This window comes from Hyperolius riggenbachi, chromosome 10, assembly GCF_040937935.1.
Source record: "Hyperolius riggenbachi isolate aHypRig1 chromosome 10, aHypRig1.pri, whole genome shotgun sequence".
In the NCBI taxonomy this organism is placed as follows: domain Eukaryota; kingdom Metazoa; phylum Chordata; class Amphibia; order Anura; family Hyperoliidae; genus Hyperolius; species Hyperolius riggenbachi.
This window is the reverse complement of record NC_090655.1, coordinates 89,341,161-89,361,617: the sequence shown is the minus strand read 5'-3', so window position 1 is coordinate 89,361,617 and position 20,457 is coordinate 89,341,161. Positions and strand designations below refer to the sequence as shown.

General features: G+C 44.7%; 1 protein-coding gene across 1 annotated transcript; it reads left to right on the top strand.

The window, feature by feature from the left end:
- The first annotated feature begins 3,867 nt into the window (after positions 1-3,867).
- Positions 3,868-19,500, top strand: LOC137535639 (whey acidic protein-like). Its single transcript, XM_068257497.1, has 5 exons — positions 3,868-3,884; positions 11,350-11,473; positions 14,428-14,631; positions 19,178-19,298; positions 19,396-19,500. The coding sequence occupies exons 2-5, from the start codon at positions 11,374-11,376 to the stop codon at positions 19,403-19,405; spliced, it is 435 nt and encodes a 144-aa protein (XP_068113598.1). The 5' UTR covers positions 3,868-3,884; positions 11,350-11,373; the 3' UTR covers positions 19,406-19,500.
- Positions 19,501-20,457: the final 957 nt, after the last annotated feature.

The following is a 20,457-nucleotide window of genomic DNA, read 5'->3' as shown; positions in this document are numbered from 1 at the left end:
CCGCCAGGAGAAAAGCGCAATATAAATGTTCTGTGTTTGTGTTTGTTTTGTTTGTGTCCTGTATAAAGTGTGTGTGTCACTCTCTAAAGACAATATATGGGGTAGTGACAGGGCGCTCTACAGGAAGCCACAAATAAAAATTGCTAAAAATTACAAAAAAATCCAAAAAATACAGAAATGACAGCTGGTGAGCGTACACTGTAACTTTACATTTCAGGAAACGTGTGAAGTTTTACTCATCCACAAGAAGCTTGGAAGAGGTTCTGTGTGGACTTTTTATTGCCTTACAAAAGTGACACTATCAGAATATTACATTTATTTTTACAATTTTTTGTATTTTTGTATTTTTTGTAATTTTTAGCAATTTTTATTTGTGGCTTCCTGTAGAGCGCCCTGTCACTACCCCATATATCTGCCTTATGTGCCATGGCAGTCAGCTGACACAGGGGAGAGATCAAATTACAACTTGTGATTAGACACATATGAGGGGGAATTAGAAAGGCTAAACTCTCTAAATACATACAGGGTGCGTTTCTCTATGTTTTCCTTCTTTCCTATGTAAGAGTTCACTTCAGGTCCACTTTAATTTAAAATATTGCAATTTACATGATAGATAAAAGGGAAAAACAAAGAACAAAGTCTTACCATGACTCTTCCCACTGCCTTTATGGGCCACCTTAGCAGCCACAATATGGAGAAAAGCAATACTTTAGGCCACATGTGTCAAACTCCAGGCCTGGAGGGCCAGATCCATGCCAGTGTTTAGGATGGACTAAGAAAGAAAGTAATGTGTTCTACCTGCTGGACCACACCTTTCCTGATTCAGACCCATCAATTTATTTGAGCTGTATCAAAAATGTGTGAGGATCTCGGCCCACATAGGACCGGATTGACATACCTGCTTTAGGCATTGCTCAGTCAAATATGAACTGTCTGAGATTGGTGCAGCAAGACAGCTGTTATAATAGAGAGGTTGGCTGCATACATGTATCTACCATACAGGCATTCATATAGTGCAGACAAAGGAAAAAAGGTACGGAACATAATACAATGCCTGGAAAATGCCTTTGTTTAACTGTTATTCTATTACGTCTTTTAAATGGCGTAATTTTACAAATAGAGATGCACATGACTGCAGTTTAAGATTAGTTCTATTTTTGGAACAAAACTTTATTTGATATGGTTCATACATGAGAGATGTAATACATCCCTCAATGGCACTTGAAACGTAACCTCCCAAGCCATTATTATAGACAATAACTGCTCAGAATGGACTCAGAATGCAATAGAGAACACTAAAGAGAAAAATATTCATTTCTAAATATATCCCAGATTTCTTGATAGTAATGCAGTACAGTGGAAGTACATTAAAATAGGGCTGAGGTTTGAGTTGGTCTTTTATATTTTTAATGGAATAACAGACATATTTGATAATTAAATAATTAAAAAAAATGATTTTCCTGTTCATATTACCACATATACTCGCGTATAAACCGACCTACGTATAAGCCGAGGTACCAACTTTTCCATCAAAAACCAAGAACAAGTAAATTGACTCATGTATAAGCCCCCTTCCCAGTATAAATATCCAGATGTGCCCCCCAGTATGAAGCAGCCCCCCTCCACATAGCCAAATAAGCACCCAGTAGGCAGCCTCCTCATAGTCAATATCATGCCATTATACTGTATGTCTTAGGAAAGGAACACACTTAGCAGCATTGCATCTGTTTTCCATTGTGTGCTAGGTGGAAAACGCATGCGCTTCTGCTGTGTTCCATGCCTTAGTGTTAGCCCAATAAAGAGCACTTCCCATGGTAAATTCCATCTAAATCAAAATATATCATGCCACAGGTGTCTTCATAAGCACTTCAAGGGAGTCTGAAGCAAATATATAAAAAACAGATACTCACTTAAAGGGAAGATCCACAGTTGAACAAAAAAAAAATACATATCCACTTACCTGGGGCTTCCTCCAGCCCTTGGCAGGCAGGACGTGCCCTTGACGCCGCTCTGGAGGCTCCCTGTCTTCTCCGGTGGCACACCCGACCTGGCCAGGCCAGCGTCCTGGTCGGGCTCTTGTGCGCTCCAACATGCGTCTCACGCGGGCATGCTGACATCATCGGGCGTCCTCCGGGCTGTACTGCACAGGCGCACACCTACTGCGCCTGCGCAGTACAGCCCGGATGATGTCCGATGACGTCAGTGCGCCCACGTGAGACGCACGTTAGAGCGCACAAGAGCCCGACCTGGAAGCTGGCCTGGCCAGGTCGGGTGCGCCACCGGAGAAGACCGGGAGCCTCCGGAGCGGCGTCAAGGGCACATCCTGCCCGCCACAGGCTGGAGGAAGCCGCAGGTAAGTGGATTTGTATTTTTTTTTACTGTGAACCCTCCCTTTAAGGAGAGGGAAGGCTCTGGCCCATCATTCCTGCGCTGGCTCCTCCTGTTAGCAGCCTCCGACCAATCGGTTAGAGACTGCTCTCTGCCATTGCCCAAGGCTTTGGAAGTATTTGGGAGCCCAAGTGCTCCCAAAGACAGGCGGCTCAGTACTGCACATGCGCAAGCTCACTGTCTCAGCCATGTGCAGTACGGAGCCACCTGCTCCTAAAGACTTCCAAAGCCTCCCGCGGCAGGTGTTTTGAACCAAGGAGCCAGCATGAGAAAGAGTGGACCCTGAGAGGAACGGGAAGGCTCATTATGACCCAGAGCCTTCCCTTTCCTTAGGTAAGTATTTGTGTTTTATTTTTTTATATATTTGCTTCAGATTTACTTTAAAGAGGATCTCCAGTGAAAATAATGTAATAAATGCTTAATTTTTATTTTTACAATAGTTATGTATAAATGATTTAGTCAGTGTTTGCCCATTGTAAAATCTTTCCTCTCCCTGATTTACATTCAGACATTTATCACCACAAAATCAGCCATACAAAGCCGACTAATGATCCGTTTGAGAAAAGGAATAGATTTCTCATGGGAAAGGGGGTATCAGCTACTGATTGGGGTGATGTTCAATTCTTGGTTACAGTTTCTTTTTAGCAACTTTAACCACTTGAGGACCGGCATATTAATCCCCCTTAAGGAACAGAGCAGTTTTGTCATTTTAGGTATCCCCAGGCATAGGTATCCCCAGTATAGATAGCCAGGCATAGGTATGCCCAGTATAGATAGGTGTCAAATAATACAATCTCCTGGTCTTCACAGCCAGTGCACCGGTAAAAGCTGCAGAATAAAAAGGTTAGTTACATACAAAGTATTTGAGCTACAAAGGTCTTCTCGTACAACAATCCACTTTACAGCATATACAATACACAGTACTGTTGTTGGGCGTGGGCGGGGGGTAAGGGGCCGGTCTACTGAGCAATTCAGCTCAGTTCCTAATTAGTTCTCAGTCCCTTCTAACCAAGTCCAAGCTATATTGCTCAGCAAAATCTTGGGGGAACTCGTGACAGTTCTTGAGATGGTACTGAACAATTAACAATTTTGCTGGTTGGTCCAGAGTCGGACGTCCAACTTGTTCACAGATTTGTTAGGCTCTTTACTCTTTGTATGGCAACACTCAATTCACTCTACCTCCAATACCTCCCCTTTGGATAGGGACTCCCAAAATAATAAACAAAATAAAATATAAATCAAATAATCAGAACAAAATAAAAGTAAATAAAATAAAATATAAAGTGACCGATGCACCCCTCTATACCATCAATATCACCATCCTACAATATAACTTTGTTTAAAGTGGAATATAACCCAGTATTTCTTCTTTGCTCTAAAAGATTATTTACAGCATATAATATACTAACACAATGTTTTTTTTAGTAAAACAGCATTTAAAGGGTTACATGACAGGACTGACTTTTTCTTCTGCAGGGGCTGCCACATCCGAACTGGTGAGTAGCTTATCTTCTGTATACATTCTTTACTTGATACAATTAAGTAAACATTCTCTGGCTGCGCAGAAACTTATGCTAATGAGTCCTGGAGTGAAACACAGGTCAGAAATCACTGATGGCTGCATTTAAAATAGAATTACAACAGTTATGAATAAAATGCACCAGCAGCTTTCAAAGTAAATAAACTGAACTTTGGGAAGTTATAATTTATAAATGAATTATAATACTTGTGCACAAAAGCAAATATGATAATTGTATGGGTTATAAAAAGTAGGAAAACACATTTTTGTTGAATATTTTGTCAGAGTTTTAAACCGCTTTAGGTGCACTTTGACTTCAAGGCTGAATAAGCTCAAATTTAGAGTTGATGCTAAACTTGTACTTTAACTTAGTTGACTTTCTATTTTGATCAGGTATCACCTGGTTTCTCCTGCAGTACACTTTAGTATCACAAGAAGCAATGTAACTCCTTCTCCACTTATCTTCTGTAATGCTGACAAGTTCTCTTTAAATATCAGACTCTCGGTAATTCTGCAGAACACATCAATTGTAGAACTTATAACTTTAACTCCTGACTTGAAACGGACTTGACAGGAACAACGTCTCTTTATATACCAGGACTTAATGCAAGCGGGGGCTGGGTCAGCTGTGTGGGTACTTTAGGGAGGTTACTAAGGTCTTTCAGCAGCAGCAAGGCCTGAACACTCATTACACTTCTTATCATCAACAGTAACTTTGCTAGGCACAAAGACTCTGTGTGCTGATAGCTTTCTCACACTAGCAGTCTCTAGTAACACCACCTTAGAACACAATTGGCCTCTTCAGGTTCTGGGTTGCTCACTTCAGCAAGCCTCCGCTGTACACTGGCTACTAACTGAACACACTCTGTGGCTTGTATTTGGCACTCAAGCTTGTACTCATCTGTATGTTGCCTCCGGCCTAGTTTGCGTCTGGGCAGGGTTTGCCGCCTCCAGCCTCCGGTCACTATCCAACCTGCGGCCACTGTCCTTACTGGCTCTGCGCCGGGTCCCTTATCACTCTCCGGGTGACTGCTACGGCCTCTCTCTGGGCCCACCTCCTTCCCGCTCCGCACCGCTAGCTCCTGGCTTCTAAGTCTCGTCCTCTCTCTCCCACTCTCAGGTGCGCTCTCTCTGGCTTCAGTCAGTTCCCTCCCTCCCCTGCACCTGTGCAATAGCTTCTGACAGGCCACGCGGGGCTTTTGGAAAGTTCCAACAAGTTCCACTGCTTTGCATACTCTGGTCGCTTAGCAACAGTCTATGCGACCATGCTGACGCTTACACTCCTCTCTCATGTGCTGTTTTAGTTCCACAACCTAAGGCTTAAAGGCGTCACACACATAAAAAATACATTATCACTTTGTAACCGTCTTTTGGGGGGTTACATCCCCAGTATAGGTAGCAGGCATTACTCGCCTCCCCAGGTCCAGCTCTCCCGGCCATGCAGTCTTACATTGCCTCTAAGTACCACGTCACGGCTTGATGACATCATCAAGCCAGGACCCGACACTAGAGACAGTGAGAGGCTGGATGTCGGGCAGAGTGGAGGGTGAGCAACAATCGCCAGGAGAGGTGAGTCCCAGTCTTCTTCTTCCTCTTCTGCTGCAGCCGCCTTTAGGAATCACTGTGATCGGCGGCGATCGTAGTGATCACGTGATCAAGCCATGGCTCCTTGCCATGGCTCCTGATCAGTGAGGGGAGATGTCAGCTGTCATAGGACAGATGAATCTCCTATTTGGGTCTGTGTGATCGCGTCGAGAGCAGTCGGACTTTAAGGATGTTACAATTTTGTTCTGTCTGCAGCAGACAACCACACAGAGGACGTAACTGTAAAGTGCTTGGTCCCAAAGAGAGATTAATATATACAGTCAACATCAGTATATAAAAAGCCCTGTCCCCATGAAAATTAACATTCTCTTGCAAAATGATACAGCCGGCTGTGGGACCCACTGCCATGCATGCTATTAGGTTAGATACTCCTTATGTGTGCGTCTGCATGACAGTCCAAAGTCCCACAGTTCAAGCTGTCAATTAGAGAGGTGGATTATTAGAAGCTGTAAATTAGAAATGGTGCAGCTCAAGCTGCTGAAATATTCAGGAATTACCTCTTGCCTTGCACTCCCTGTGTCTCATAACTATTGCACCATCTAGTGGTGTCTTGAGAAACAGCAAGTGCAAGGCAACAGTGAATTCCCAATCAGTTCAGCATCTCCGACACACTAGTGCACCACACACTGCTTGTCAAGAGCATAGCATGTGAGAAGAAGTCGGGCGATCCGTGCGCAGATGATAGCAAGCTGCCTAGTGCTAAAGTACACAGAGGGGCAGCAGGAGGTTACAGGGGGGGGGGGGGGGCTTGGGGGCAGAAGAAGGCCTCAGGGCCAGAAGGAGGCACAAAAGAGGACAGGAGGAGGCACGAAGGGGGCAGAAGGAGGCACAATGGGTGTACAGATTGAGTTACAAAGGGGGGCAAAAGGAGGCACAGGAGGAAAGATGGAGGCACGGGGACTGGAGGAGGCACACAGGGGACAGAAGGAGGCACAAAGGGGGGCAGAAGGAAGCACAATGAAGGACAGAAAAAAAAACACAAAGGGGGGCAGAAAGAGGCACAATGATACAGTAGGAGGCACAAAGGGGAACAGAAGGATGCACAAAGGGGGAAAGAAGGAGGCACAAAAGGGGGACAGAAGAAGGTAGAAGGGGGTGTAAGGAAGCACAGGGAGACAGAAGGAGGCAGAGGGGGACAGGCAGAGCCACAGGGAGACAGAAGAAGGCACAGGGGACAGAGGTGGCACATAGGGACTGAAGAGGCACATGGAGACAGAAGAAGGCACAGGAGGACAGAAGGAGGCAGAGTGGAACTGAAGGAGGAACAGGGGGCAGAGGTAGCACAAGTGGACAATGAAATGCGCAATGGTACATAAGGAGGCACAGGGGGAAAGAAGGAGGCGCAAAGGGGCACAGAAGGAGGCAAAGGTGGCACAGGAGGACTGAAGGAGGCACATGGAGACAGAAGGAGGCACAAAGGGAGACAGAAGGACAAACGGGGTCAGACATGGTACAGGGGACTGAATGAGGCACAAGGAGACAGAAGGAGGCACAAAAGGGACAGAAGGAGGCACAAAGGGGAAAAAAAGGATGCACAAGGCACCCTGTACTGTACTGTACTGTGTATGCCTAAAAAGCGCCCCTGTTTCAGCACATTTTTTGTGCTGACAAATTCGGATTATACGCAAGTATATACGGTATGTCTTCAAAGATCTGTGCACGGTGTTTGTGAAAAAAAGGGAGGTAATATGTTTGTGTCAGGTTATAAAATTTTAGTAGGGATGAGTAAAATTTAAATTTTCAGCGTAATTCAAGATTTTTTAGAAAATATCACAGAATTTTTGCAAGATACACATCTTTGTGAAACTAAGAATTTTCTTGAAATGTGTTTTTTCATGACCTCAATGTATTTGTAAAAAAAATGGGTTTTCGCATGTGTCCATAGCACATTTTTGTGTAGATACTCATCTGCAGAGCAGGATTATCCACCTGGCAACCTAGGCAGGTGCTTGGGGCCTAATGGGTGTCAAGTGGCCCACCTGCCGCCTTCTTTGACCTCTCTTTACTTTCAGTTGCCAAAAGGACCACATCTACTACCTTGCCTAGGGCCCCATTACATCTTAACCCATCTCCTTATCTTGTATTCAGGTCAGGGGTCTAGTCCTGGGAAAATAAGTGAGTGGACTCACTTGGATAACCCCTGCGCCGCGCTTAGCGCGCCGCGGCAAAAAATGGGCGTGGTCAAGCACACCATGGGCGTGGTCATGAGTGGGGCCAAATATACATGACCTTAGCAGTGATGTAAAAGGTCTGCCGAGGAAGTTTGAGCTCTGCCGTAGTGTACCCCCAAAAATAGATGTAATCTGACAGCATTTCACCAAAAAGACACATAATCTGGTAGAAGTTCCTCCAAAATACAGATAATATGGAAGTGGTTCCCCCAAAATAGACAATGTGGCAGCAGCAGTTCCACCAACATACACATAATTTGGAAGCAGTTCCCCAAAATACGCGAAACCTGGCAGCGGATCACCCAAAATACACGTAACACCCAAAGGACATATAATCTGGCAGTAGTGGTCCCCCAAACATACACAATCTGGCAGCAGTTCCCCAAAATACACGTAATCTGGCAGCAGCCGTTCCCCTAACATACACATAATCTGGCAGCTGTTCCCCAAAATACATAACAGCGGTTCCACAAAAATGCAGATAATCTGACAGCAGTTCCCCCAAAATAGGTACCCCCAGGTAGCCAGGTCTATAGGTGTCCCCAGTATAAGTAGCCATGAGTATAGTAATCCCCAGTATATGTAGCCAGAGGTATAGTTGCCTAGTATATGTAGCCAGGGGTATATGTGCCCAGTATATGTAGCCAGGGGTATATGTGCCCAGTATATATAGCCAGGGGTATATGTGCCCAGTATATATAGCCAGGGGTATATGTGCCCAGTATATGTAGGCAGGGGTATATGTGCCCAGTATATGTAGCCAGAGGTATATATGCCCAGTAAATGTAGGCAGGGGTATATGTGCCCAGTATATGTAGTCAGGGGTATAGTAGTCCCCAGTATATGTAGCCTGGTGTATATGTCCCCAGTATATGTAGGCAGGTGTATATGTGCCCAGTATATGTAGCCAGGGGTATATGTCCCCAGTATATGTAGGCAGGGGGATATGTGCTCAGTATATGTAGCCACTGCGACTGTGTTGCCGTGTCCTCGCTCCTGCTGATGTCACCAGGAGCGTACTACGCAGGCACAGACCATACTGGGCTTGCGCACTTGCGCAGTACGCTCCTGGTGACATCAGTGGGAGCGAGGACACGGCAACACAGGTGAAGTGGTTTTCAGACTTTAAAGTCTGAAATTCCAGAAGTGAACCGGAGGCGGGGCCGGAGCATTGGTGAGTGGCTGCACGGGCACAGGATGTCTGCGGGGGACCATTAGAAGCCCAGGCTAAGTTCAGCTCATTTCATTTTCCCCCGACCCCCTTACAGTATTCCTTTAAAGTGGACCCAAATAAAAAATACAAGATTTCAGAAATAAAATTTATTTTCTAAATTATAATGATAAATAGCAGCCTTTTTTTCAGCTGCATGATGACAAATATAAAATATTTTACATTTATTGGAGGAACCCCTCCCTTCCTTTCATATTGCCGGGATTTTCCGGCAAACTGGTGGAGGAGATAAAAAAACAAAAACAAAACACAGGCTGCTACTGATGATGTCACAGGGGAGGTGATCTCAGCTTGTGTGAGATTTCACTTGACGATGCCCCTGTGAGGGAAGGTAGCTGATGACAAACACACCCATGATCTAAAACCTCCTACTAAGCTCAGAAGTAATGGCTGCCACCTGTATAGCCCTAGTTATGAAAAGAGAAGGGTGAAAAGCATGCATTGAAATGCTCATAGGCTTAAAGGAGTGTTTATTTATCTTTGTATGTGTCAGAGTAATGCAACTAAATATTTTGAATTAAAAAAATGTTTGGTTTGGGTGCGCTTTAAGTATAAAGAGAAAACCCCATGGGATTGTCTAGGTGCTTCATATCTGGTAAGCCTCCAGTTAAAGGGTTAGTGGAAATAGAGTGGTCCCGTATGTTACACAAATTCATTGAACATGAGCAGCACGGTGGCGTAGTGGTTAGCGCTCTCGCCTTGCATCGCTGGGTTCCTGGTTCGAATCCCAGCCAGGTCAACATCTGCAAGCAGTTTGTATGTTCTCCCCGTGTCTGCGTGGGTTTCCTCTGGGCACTTTGGTTTCCTCCCACATTAAAAAAACATACAGATAAGTTAATTGGCTTCCCCCCGAAATTGGCCCTAGACTACAATACATACACTACTCAATATATACATATGACTATGGTAGGGACTAGATTGTGAGCTCCTTTGAGGGACAGTTAGTGACAAGACTACAGGAAGTGCATAATTATTAGGCAAATGAGTATTTTGACCACATCATCCTCTTTATGCATGTTGTCTTACTCCAAGCTGTATAGGCTCGAAAACCTACTACCAATTAAGCATATTAGGTGATGTGCATCTCTGTAATGAGAAGAGGTGTGGTCTAATGACATCAACACCCTATATCAGGTGTGCATAATTATTAGGCACACACAGATATCTCCCTAAAACAGCTAAAACTAAAAACAAACTAAAAACTACTTTCAAAAATATTCAGCTTTGATATTAATGAGTTTTTTGGGTTCATTGAGAACATGGTTGTTGTTCAATAATAAAATTATTCCTCAAAAATACCACTTGCCTAATAATTCTGCACTCCCTGTATAAATACTCTATGCAGCGCTACGGAAGATGTCGGTGCTTTATAAATACTAAATAATAATTAATTATAACATTTGTATAGCCCTTTTCTGCTGTAGGACTCAAAGCGATTGAGAGCTGCAGCCATGCTTGCACGGATGCAGCACGGTTGAGCTTGTGTCTGAAGAGGAGTACAGCCTGGGTCTTTTGGGAGGGTCTTGGTAACCAGTGGCAGTGGTGAGGAGGACACGGGAAGCCTCTACTGCATCCAGAGGCTTCCCTCTTCCTTGGTAAATATGTCTTTTATTTACCCGAGGTTCACCTTGGAATCTGCAGAGTTTCCTCACAAGCAAATCGCACAGGGAAACTCTGCTTTAGGGGGATAATGCTACAGCCCTCCGCCGCTTGTCTTAGGGATTTGGCCGACATTGCAGCATTTTTCATGCGGGAGGCACGGCTTCCGGGATTCAGCTGTGTCCTCACACAGGAAGGAAGTGCTGCCGCGCGTCTCGCAGGATGCATGGCGGCTAGTGGAAACGGGCCCTGAAAGTATATTTTTCTGGAATAAAAATATGATTTCAACTTCTAAGGTATTTTATTTTATTCATGATATAGACATAGAAACTTAAGACCTAGCAAACATTTTCCCATTATCACTGCTGTGTAGCCCTGGAATTTCCAGGTGACTTTCTCAGTTTTTCCATGAGTAAGCTCAGCACTGGATGGTTTCAGCTTGCCTGTAACAAAAACTTTGTAGGGACAATGAAGATGGGCTTGGTTTCAAGACACAATGTGGAATTTCTTACAACACTTTTGAAAGCCTTATCAAGTAACGTTTTGTCTCAAAAATAGACCCTTTTTTCTTGTGAAATAATTGTCATGTGTCTCTCTACTTATAAATATGTCATGTAAAAGACAAGATCAAATAACAGCTCAATATAATAATGCACCACAAGCCGTCTTTTGTGTGTAACTTTGTAAAAGTGTATAAATACATGAAGTTGGCTTTCTATAGTTATTCCTCATTACCTCTCTTGTAAGAGCTGCTTAATTACAACAATATTGCACAATTTTCACCTCCTATCCTACAATGATCAAGGCTGTGATTTTCTCCATGCTACTGGCTGCAGTGCTTGTTGCTGGTCACAGCAGTCATGAGAGTCATGGGAGTCCTGAGAGTCCCGAGAGTACCGAGAGTCATGATATTCATGAGTCATGAGAGTCCTGAGAGTCCCGAGAGTCCCGAGAGTGAAGGTAAGTGATCTTTTTCTTTTAGTGTATTGAGTGTTGATTGATGTCATACAAATGTGTACTTGCCTAATTCATGTACATATTTTATGTATCATGCAGCATGTTTCTTTAATGTGTATCGGTAAGGAAGTAAAGTGCCCTTGGTGGGTACTTACCTTGGAAGCGGGAAGCCTCTGGACCCTATATAGGCTGCCCCCTTTCTCAGCAGAGGGGATCCAGCACTGGAACCCTGGGATCTGCTTGTTGGCACTCATCGTAGGCATGTGCAATGTGTACTAGCTCCTCTCCACTCATGCTCCGGCGGAAATAGCAGAGGCCGATTGGGTCTGTTCTATTGCGCAGGCACAGACGCCTCGCTCCTGTGCAGTAGAGCAGACCCAATAGGGCTCAGCTATTTGTGCCAGAGCCTAAGCAGTAATCCACTAGGGCGTCTGTGTGCAGCGGCAAATCATTTGTTATTGGGTTTTTTTTCTGTCCGGAGGTCCCAGACTCCCAGCATAGGATTGTGCTGGCTGAGGAGGACAAGGGAAGCCTCATTCAGATCCAGAGGCCTCCCCCTCCACTTTCCTTGTAGGTTTTCTTTATGGACACATTCCCTGTGACATGTGACATCCCTAAATACACTTACAACAAAGATGGGCAAGAGACATTAGTGGTATATTCAGTAAACTGCAGAGTAATGTGCTTAAAGAGACACCGAAGCGGAAATTTTTTTTTTGATCTAATGATTTGTATGTGTTGTACAGGTAAGAAATAAAACATTAGGTACAGAGCCATGCATCTAATATTGTTTCCAGTACAGGAAGAGTTAAGAAACTCCAGTTATTATCTATGCAAAAGAGCCATTGAGCTCCACCACTTTCAAAGTCGCAGAGAGCTCAATCTTCTGAAGCTTGTTATCTCAACTGTCAGTCACAGCAATTTCTTTTTCTCTCCAGAGGACAGGTTAATAGTTCACTGGCCTGCTCTTTAAAATCATTTAGAATGCTGAGTAGTGTGTAAACTGCAAATATTAGAGAAAGATACAATGTTATAAAAACACTATATAACTGAAAATTGAAATATGAGAATATTTTCTTTACTACTAATGTTCTAATAATTATTAGTAGTACTACACAACCAATTCATTATATCATCATTTTTTTTTCCGCTTCAGTGTCTCTTTAACCATTCCTGCCACCTGGACATGATTGTCACGTCCAGGTGGCTGCTGCTGTGCTGTTGTGCGCATCTGCCCGCTCCCAAGCGCAATCGCGTGCGTGCCCAAGCCCGGGGATCAATGAATGGGAACATAGTTTGATCTAAGTTCCCGGCAGAAAAACCGATGGCTTCTTATCAGAGGCCGTGGTCTTTCTGAGCAAAAAAAAAGTTTCTTGTCCTCCTTATGCGCTTCCAAGACTAAAAAAAATTTTTTTGACTGTGGCCATCTTGTGGCCAAATAGTAAAACTACATCCACATACATTTTTTATTAAATGGACACATATTATTACATTTAAAAATAACTGTTTACCTCCCACACCAAAAATTACTCAAATAAATTTTTTTCTGAAAAAAAAAATTACAATTAAAAAAACCCCATAAATAGTTACCTAAGGGTCTGAACTTTTTTAATATGCATGTGAAAAGGGTGTATTACTAATGTTTTTTAAATTATAAGCTTGTAAATAGTGATGGACGCAAAACTGAAAGATGCACCTTTATTTCCAAATAAAATATTGGCGTCATACATTATGATAGGGACATAATTTAAATGGTGTAATAATAACCGCGACAAATGAGCAAATAAAATACATTGATTTTAATTATGGTAGCATGTATTATTTTAAAGCTATAATGGCCAAAAACTAAAAAATAATGATTTTTTTCCATTTTTTTCTTAATATTCCTGTTAAAATGCATTTAGAAAAAAATAATTCTTAGCAAAATGTACCGCCCAAAGAAATCCTAATTGGTGGCAGAAAAAAACAAGCTCTAGATCAATTCATTGTGATAATTATTTATAAAGTTATTAGCGTATTAATGGGAAGTGAAAATTGCTCTGATGCAAAATACCCGCGGGCTGAAATGGTACTGGTGTGGTGCATTGTACTCTACTCATCATGCTTAAGACTTTATGCACGTTATGGTGCTTACCACAGTTTAGTTAATATACTAATATTTACCAAATCTCCTTTTCTCGCTACACTCTAGCGAAAATATATCTGGAAAGGGGTCAGTTGGAAGCTCTGATTTAACCCCATATATGCATTATCTCAAAATGTTAATTTAATTCCATGTATCAAAAACTATAGGTCGATTTAATCCCATAGAAAATGTGTCTCTGCATGGAATTTCTCCTACAAGTCCTATCAGCTCTGTTTAATCATAACTTACCATTGCCAATCAGTATTTTTATTCATTGTAAAAATATTAATTAGATATGGCTTTCTTTTAAAAAGCTGCTTCCTATGAAGTATTTTAAATAATAATTATGGTGATCATGTACAAAAAGTGGGTTAGACTCTTGTTATCATGTGGGCAGCACGGTGGCCTAATGGTTAGCGCTCTCGCCTTGCAGCGCTGGGTTCCCGGTTCATATCCCGGCCAGGTCAACATCTTCAAGGAGTTTGTATGTTCTCCCTGTGTCTGCGTGGGTTTCCTCCGGGTACTCCGGTTTCCTCCCACGTCCCAAAAACATACAGATGAGTTAATTGGCTTCCCCCTAAATTGTCCCTAGACTATGATACATGCACTATATGATACTTGCATAGACATATGACTATGGTAGGGACTAGATTGTGAGCTCCTCAGAGGGACAGTTAGCGACAAGACAATAGATACTCTATACAGCGCTGTGGAAGATGTTGGCACTATATAAATACATAATAATAATAATCATTTATTGTATTGCCTTCACACAAAAAAAAAAGAAAGAAAAATCCCTGAAAACTCTAATTTGTTATTTTCTTCTGCAAAGAATCTGCTGAAAAACGCGGTCATTGCCCGAGTGTGTCCAGTAACTCCTCCATCGCTGCCTGCTCACCTCCTTTGTGTGTGAATGGCACAAACTGCACCAGTGTGAACACCACCAGCTCAGACTGCACAACAGACGCCAGCTGCCAAGGAACCCTTAAGTGCTGCAACACTGACTGTGGACTGAAGTGTGTGGATCCTGAGTACAGTAAGTAGACCACAATATTTTAACCCTTTTGGGGACCAGCTGCCTAACCCCACCTTAAGGACCAAGCCATTTCACATGTGAGGGGGGCGCATTTGCGAAGTCAGGCAGTCGGATCCGCAGTATAGCATGGTGGGCATGGTGTAGCACGAAATGCCAGCAGCCTTTACTCACCTCCCAGGCTCCAGTGATTAGCAGCTCTAGCCCCCTCCGCTCTGGTCGGCATCCCCACTCGTACTGCCGCTAAGTTCCGGGTCGCAGCTTGTTGACGTCATCAAGCCGGGACCCAAAATTTACGTCAGAGCAACTGTGGATGCCGGCCAGAGCGGAGGGCAGCGACGATCGCCGGGGGAAAGTCAGGAAGGTGAGTGGATTCTCTCCCCCTCCTATGGCCGCTGCTGTAATAGTGATCACTACGATCCGCCGGCAATTGTAGTGATCACGTGATCAGGAGCCAATCGCGATGATCCTGATCACTGAGGGGAGATGTCAGCTGTCACCCTCTCAGGTGTGCACAATCGTCTCAGGAGGAAAAATGGTAGGTGGCATAAATCCTACGCCGCATCAGGCTTAGACAGCCACAAGTGCGGCGTAGGATTTACTACGGGCGGTCCCAAAAAGGTTAAATAGTTAGTCCGCCCAAACATGATTATTTCTGAGAGCCCCGTTACCGCTATGCTGTGCAAGGGCCATGCATTATACAGCATGGCATCTCTAATGCTCTTCACCGCAGCAACAATTCCATTTAATGATACTGAATGGTAGTGGCGTAGGTACAGAGCCATGGTTCTCAGTGCAAATTTTTACTCTGCCCCTCCTTCCCCAGGGCTGTATGCAGGGTCGGATTGGGACACCAAGGGCCCACCAAGAAAGTTTCAGCCTGGGGCCCGCCCCCCCCATGATCCCCCCCCCCCATTTTGGGCTCACATACACATGTACTCTAGAAATGTTGCATGATTATGGTAGGGAATAGATTGTGAGCACTTCTGAGGACAGTTTCCAATAAGGACATGACCACATGCAAAAGTAGATGGGTGTCACCACACACTGAGCAGACTTAAAAAAACAAAACAAAAACAAACGAAAAAAACCCACAAAATAAGTAGCGGTGTTATTCACAGAGATTAGGTCCGATCAGATACATTTTAGATAAAAATAATCAAGTACGGTAGTTACATGCCTCATGATAATTCATTAAGTAGTCAAATGGCAGCAGATTTCCGGACAAAATGAAATTAGATTGGCGGCAGATATCCCCACAAAATACAATTAGATTGGCGGCAGATATCCCCACAAATTGCAATTAGACTAGTTGCAGATATCCCAACAAAATGCAATTAGACTTACAGCAGATATCCCCACAAAATGCAATTAGACTTACAGCAGATATCCCCACAAAATGCAATTAGACTTACAGCAGATATCCCCACAAAATGCAATTAGACTTACAGCAGATATCCCCACAAAATGCAAGTAGATTGGCGGCAGATTTCCCCACAAAATACAATTAAATTGGCGGAAGATATCCCCACATAACAGGGTCCCCGTTAGGTAGTGACAGGGACCCCCGTTAGGTAGTGAGTGACAGGGACCCCAGGTTAGTTATTGAGTGACAGGGACCCCCATTAGGTAGTGAGTGACAGGGACCCCTGGCCGTTAGGTAGTGAGTGACAGGGACCCCGTTAGGTAGTGAGTGACAGGGACCCCTGGCCGTTAGGTAGTGAGTGACAGGGACCCCCGGCCGTTAGGTAGTGAGTGACAGGGAACCCTGTTAGGTAGTGAGTGACAGGGACCCCTGTTAGGTAGGTAGTGAGTGACAGGGAACCCTTTAGACAGTGAGTGACAGGGACCCCTTTAGGCAGTGAGTGACAGGGACCCTTTTAGGTAGTGAGTGACAGGGACCCCGTTAGGTAGTGAGTGACAGGGACCCCCGGCCATTAGGTAGTGAGTGACAGGGACCCCGTTAGGTAGTGAGTGACAGGGACCCCATTAGGTAGTGAGTGACAGGGACCCCCTCCCGTTAGGTAGTGAGTGACAGGGATCCCGTTAGGTAGTGAGTGACAGGGAGGCCATTAGGTAGTGAGTGACAGGGACCCCCGGCCGTTAGGTAGTGAGTGACAGGGACCCCCGGCTGTTAGGTAGTGAGTGACAGGAAGCCCCGGTCGTTAGGTAGTGAGTGACAGGGACCCCCTTACCTCCCAGCAGCTTCAGACCTCCATCAGCGGGCGACCTGACCAGATAGAGCGGGCGCCGGGCGCACCGCTATGCGGAAGTGATGTCACTTCCGCATATCGGCGGTGTCCGCTAGATCCTAGCGCCCGCTCTGTCTGATCGCCCACTGATCGAGGTCTGACGCTGCGGGCAGCTAAGGGGGAGGGGGTGACAGACCTGGCTGCAATTTTGGAGGGGGGGGGGAGCGCGGAAGGGGGGCCCTAGGTGAGGGAGGGGGGGGAAGCTTCCCCCCCTCCCCGCCGCTCTGTGCCCACTGCCCCCTTTTCCTGCACTGTGCCCCCTCCTTTTCAGCGCTGGGGCCCCCAGGGAAGAGGCCTACCGATGGATCCATCGCGCACTTCGGTGGGTCAGTCCGAGCCTGGCTGTATGCATTATAATCACAAGCCACGGCGTGAAAGAAGTCTAATCTGCATTAAAGTGTACCTGAGGTGATATGTGACACAGAAAGATAAATATGTGCATGTACAGAGCCAAACAAATTAATAACTAGACTGTGTTCCTTTTTTTTCTTTTAATGTCTGAAAGTAACCTTTATGGCCCTTTCACACCAGAGCGGTGCAGTATTTTTACCTCACCCCTAGTCTATGGAGACTTTCATACTGCGATGGCACAGCGAAACGCGACGGTAGTGACGTTTTCGTCGCATCCCCATCGCAGGTCCAGAACTACATTACTACACGGCTTCTGTATCGAGTTTCGGCAATCTGTGTCGGCCCAGAAGTCATGTTAGTCTAAGGCAACGATGGGATATTTAAAAAATGACCATAGCAACATCGCTGCATGCATGCACGGAAGCGCATTTTTACAATATGCTTCCGTGCACTTCCGTATGCCTCAAAGCAGGAAGTGACGGCATGCGCACATCACCTCCTGCTTGGCTGGTGACCAGACAGGGAACACCGCATACTAACAGTAAATGACAGTAAAACGTAACGCCATTTATCTGTATGCAGTATATAGGCTAAGTGCAGTCTTAGCGCAAGGTAGCATAGATGTAAGAGAAGGCCTGGTCTATTCACAAGGAATGGACCAAGAGCATGAAATGCTTAAGATGACTTACTACAGATTGATTGCTTCGCTGAGGTAACGAACATGTAACAAAGATTGCTGATGAACACACCTGTATAGTTGTTTTGCCGAATAAACTCCTTAAACTTTGAAGACGTCTACTCAGTTCTAGCTCCTTTGCTGCTGCTGTGACGAGTGTCAAGTTATCACAAGTTCTGTGATATGGTGCCGAACAAAAGCAGGGCCCCCAACCGCCCGTTTTCGTCGGGACAGTCCCGATTTTGGGGGGCCGTCCCGCTGTCCCACGCTGCCCCCCCTTAGTCCCGGCCGCTGGGGAGAGAGGGGAAAAAAGAACGATCGAGGCACCAGCCCGGGATGCGTATGCGGCATAATATGCCCCCCAGTGTCCCCTTCCCCCTGCAGAGTAAACAAATGTGCAGCAGAGCGGGCTGTGGGGGGGAAGGGGACACTGAGGGCACATTAGGAGGGAGGGAGGGAGAAGTTTAATGGCGGCGGCCATCGATGCCACATACGCATCCCGGGCTGGTGGCTCGATCGTTTTTTTCCCCCTCTGGCACCCTCACGCCCCTCCCCTTTCGGGAGTAATTAATATAATTATTAATTAAAAATATTTGAAAAACTTTTTGGTGGGCGTGTCTAGGGGGTTGGGGGTGTGGCCATGGGTGTGGCCTAAGTGTCCCGTTTTCTAAAAGTTAAATGTTGGGAGGTATGCAAAGGTGTAGTGTTGTTGCCCATAGCAACCAACAAAAATGTATTATAATTCCCTCTGATATAGGGGTATTGCTTCTTCCCTCTGATACAGGGGTCCACTCTCCAGATTAAACGTTTTTTGGTTACACTTCTAATGGGTGTGAAGATTATGATAGCTGCACTGGCCCATGAAGATTGAGGGCAACATCAACATTTTGCTGGGGGGAGTGTGTACAGGAACATCTAACTACAAAGAGACAGTTCTATCAATCAGTGTGGGGGTGTGAGTAAACAGTTGTAAGGGTTCAGAACCATGGGGGGGGGGGGAAGAGTTCAGAAGCAAACAAAACCCTGAGAATCCCCCATGAGGAAATGCACTAATCCAAAGTTTCTTGGCTCTAATTTTAACTGCTTGCTTTTCTTGCTAGTGGTCCTTTAATTATGCCTTCATGTACACTGCACTTGTGTATGCAGGTTTAAGACCTTCCATTTCTATGACAAAGTATTAAAGAAAACTTGCTTCTAAAATTACATTTAATTTGCCGCCAATGTTAGGCATTCCATTATGCAACAATTATTTTCACTCTTTTGATGCTAGACACGGTATGTGATGAAGATGACGACTGCCTAGAAACCCTGGTCTGCTGTAAGAAAAGCTGTGTTGCTGTGTGTGCGTTTTCTGAGCCTTTCCTACCAGTAAAGAAGCCAGCAAAGGAATGGTAAGTTGATTTCTATTATCAGCTTATGATATGTCTAAATGTCTAAATTTACATAGTTATCATTCTGACCATCCATCTTTATCTTTTCTTAACACAGGGAAGACTAAAGCCGGCAATGGAGGAGAAAGGTTCCAGCTTCCCAGGAGACTAAGCAAATATGATTGAAAAAGTTCTAATAAACTTTGTGTAGTAGACAGCAGTATTTGCATAGTGTGTGAGTGGTATTTTTTATTTCATTTTTTTGTTTTGTTTTTATTATTTTTCTACTGACTACAGTAAACAGCTTTCAAGGCTAGCCGTCAGAAGTCACAGTGGCTACTGCTATCTGCTTTCAGCTTTCACAGAAGTAGGTGAGCATGCCTTTGCAGAGGCAGTGAGGCATACTTTCATAGTACTGTATGCCTCACTGTACAGTCGCCCTGCAGCAACAACACATGGGCGTCAATTCATCAAGGCTGTTGATAACAAAAAAGAGAACAAGTCGGGGAAATACCACATTCGGTATTTTAGACTTTTGTTTGCGGCAGAAGTTCGGTAATTTACCGAAGCCCATTGTCGGTAGCAGCAGAAGAGTGTGAGTTGTCTGTGGGGTTACATGCTATGCTGTTCTCCACACAGAGAGATCATTACAATAGTAAGAAGCATCCTGACATTCCTTTAGATGTGCATGTTTTGTTGTACTGCCGCTGCTCGCTCTGAATCTCTCTATTAGTCTCCATTAGTCTTTCTTAACATTTTATTTCTTTGCCACAGCTTAAATGAACGTCCAAGAAACTTTAAACATGCCCTGCTTAGGTGATTTCCCCCACTAGCTACTCTGCATCTTCAAACAGGAAGGAAGAGGTTAAACTGCAGAAGGGGGGCAGGGGAAGCGTCTTTTGTTCAATCTCTCTCTGCTCGCTGCCTGGGGGGGGGGAGGGGTAGGAAAGCAGGGCCTACCGGAGAAGGCTTCAGGTCACATCAAAATCACTTGCAGGAGACATGGGCTGTTCCTATTGGCTTCTGCTCCTGTCAGTCATAGGTAATCGTCTCTGCTTCTGTGAGTTTTGTTAGTCCCGCACTGATTCCGCACTGATTCCGACAGAGGAGAACTGCCGTTAATCATCCAGGGCTTTACCGCATGCTGTAACCTTGATGAGTTGACATTTACTGACATATG

Coding starts and splice junctions, on each gene's coding strand:
- LOC137535639 (XM_068257497.1), top strand. CDS start 11,374: ATGAGAGTCATGGGAGTCCTGAGAGTCCCGAGAGTACCGAGAGTCATG. Junction 11,474..14,427: donor CGAGAGTCCCGAGAGTGAAG/GTAAGTGATCTT, acceptor TCTTCTGCAAAG/AATCTGCTGAAAAACGCGGT. Junction 14,632..19,177: donor GTGTGTGGATCCTGAGTACA/GTAAGTAGACCA, acceptor TTTTGATGCTAG/ACACGGTATGTGATGAAGAT.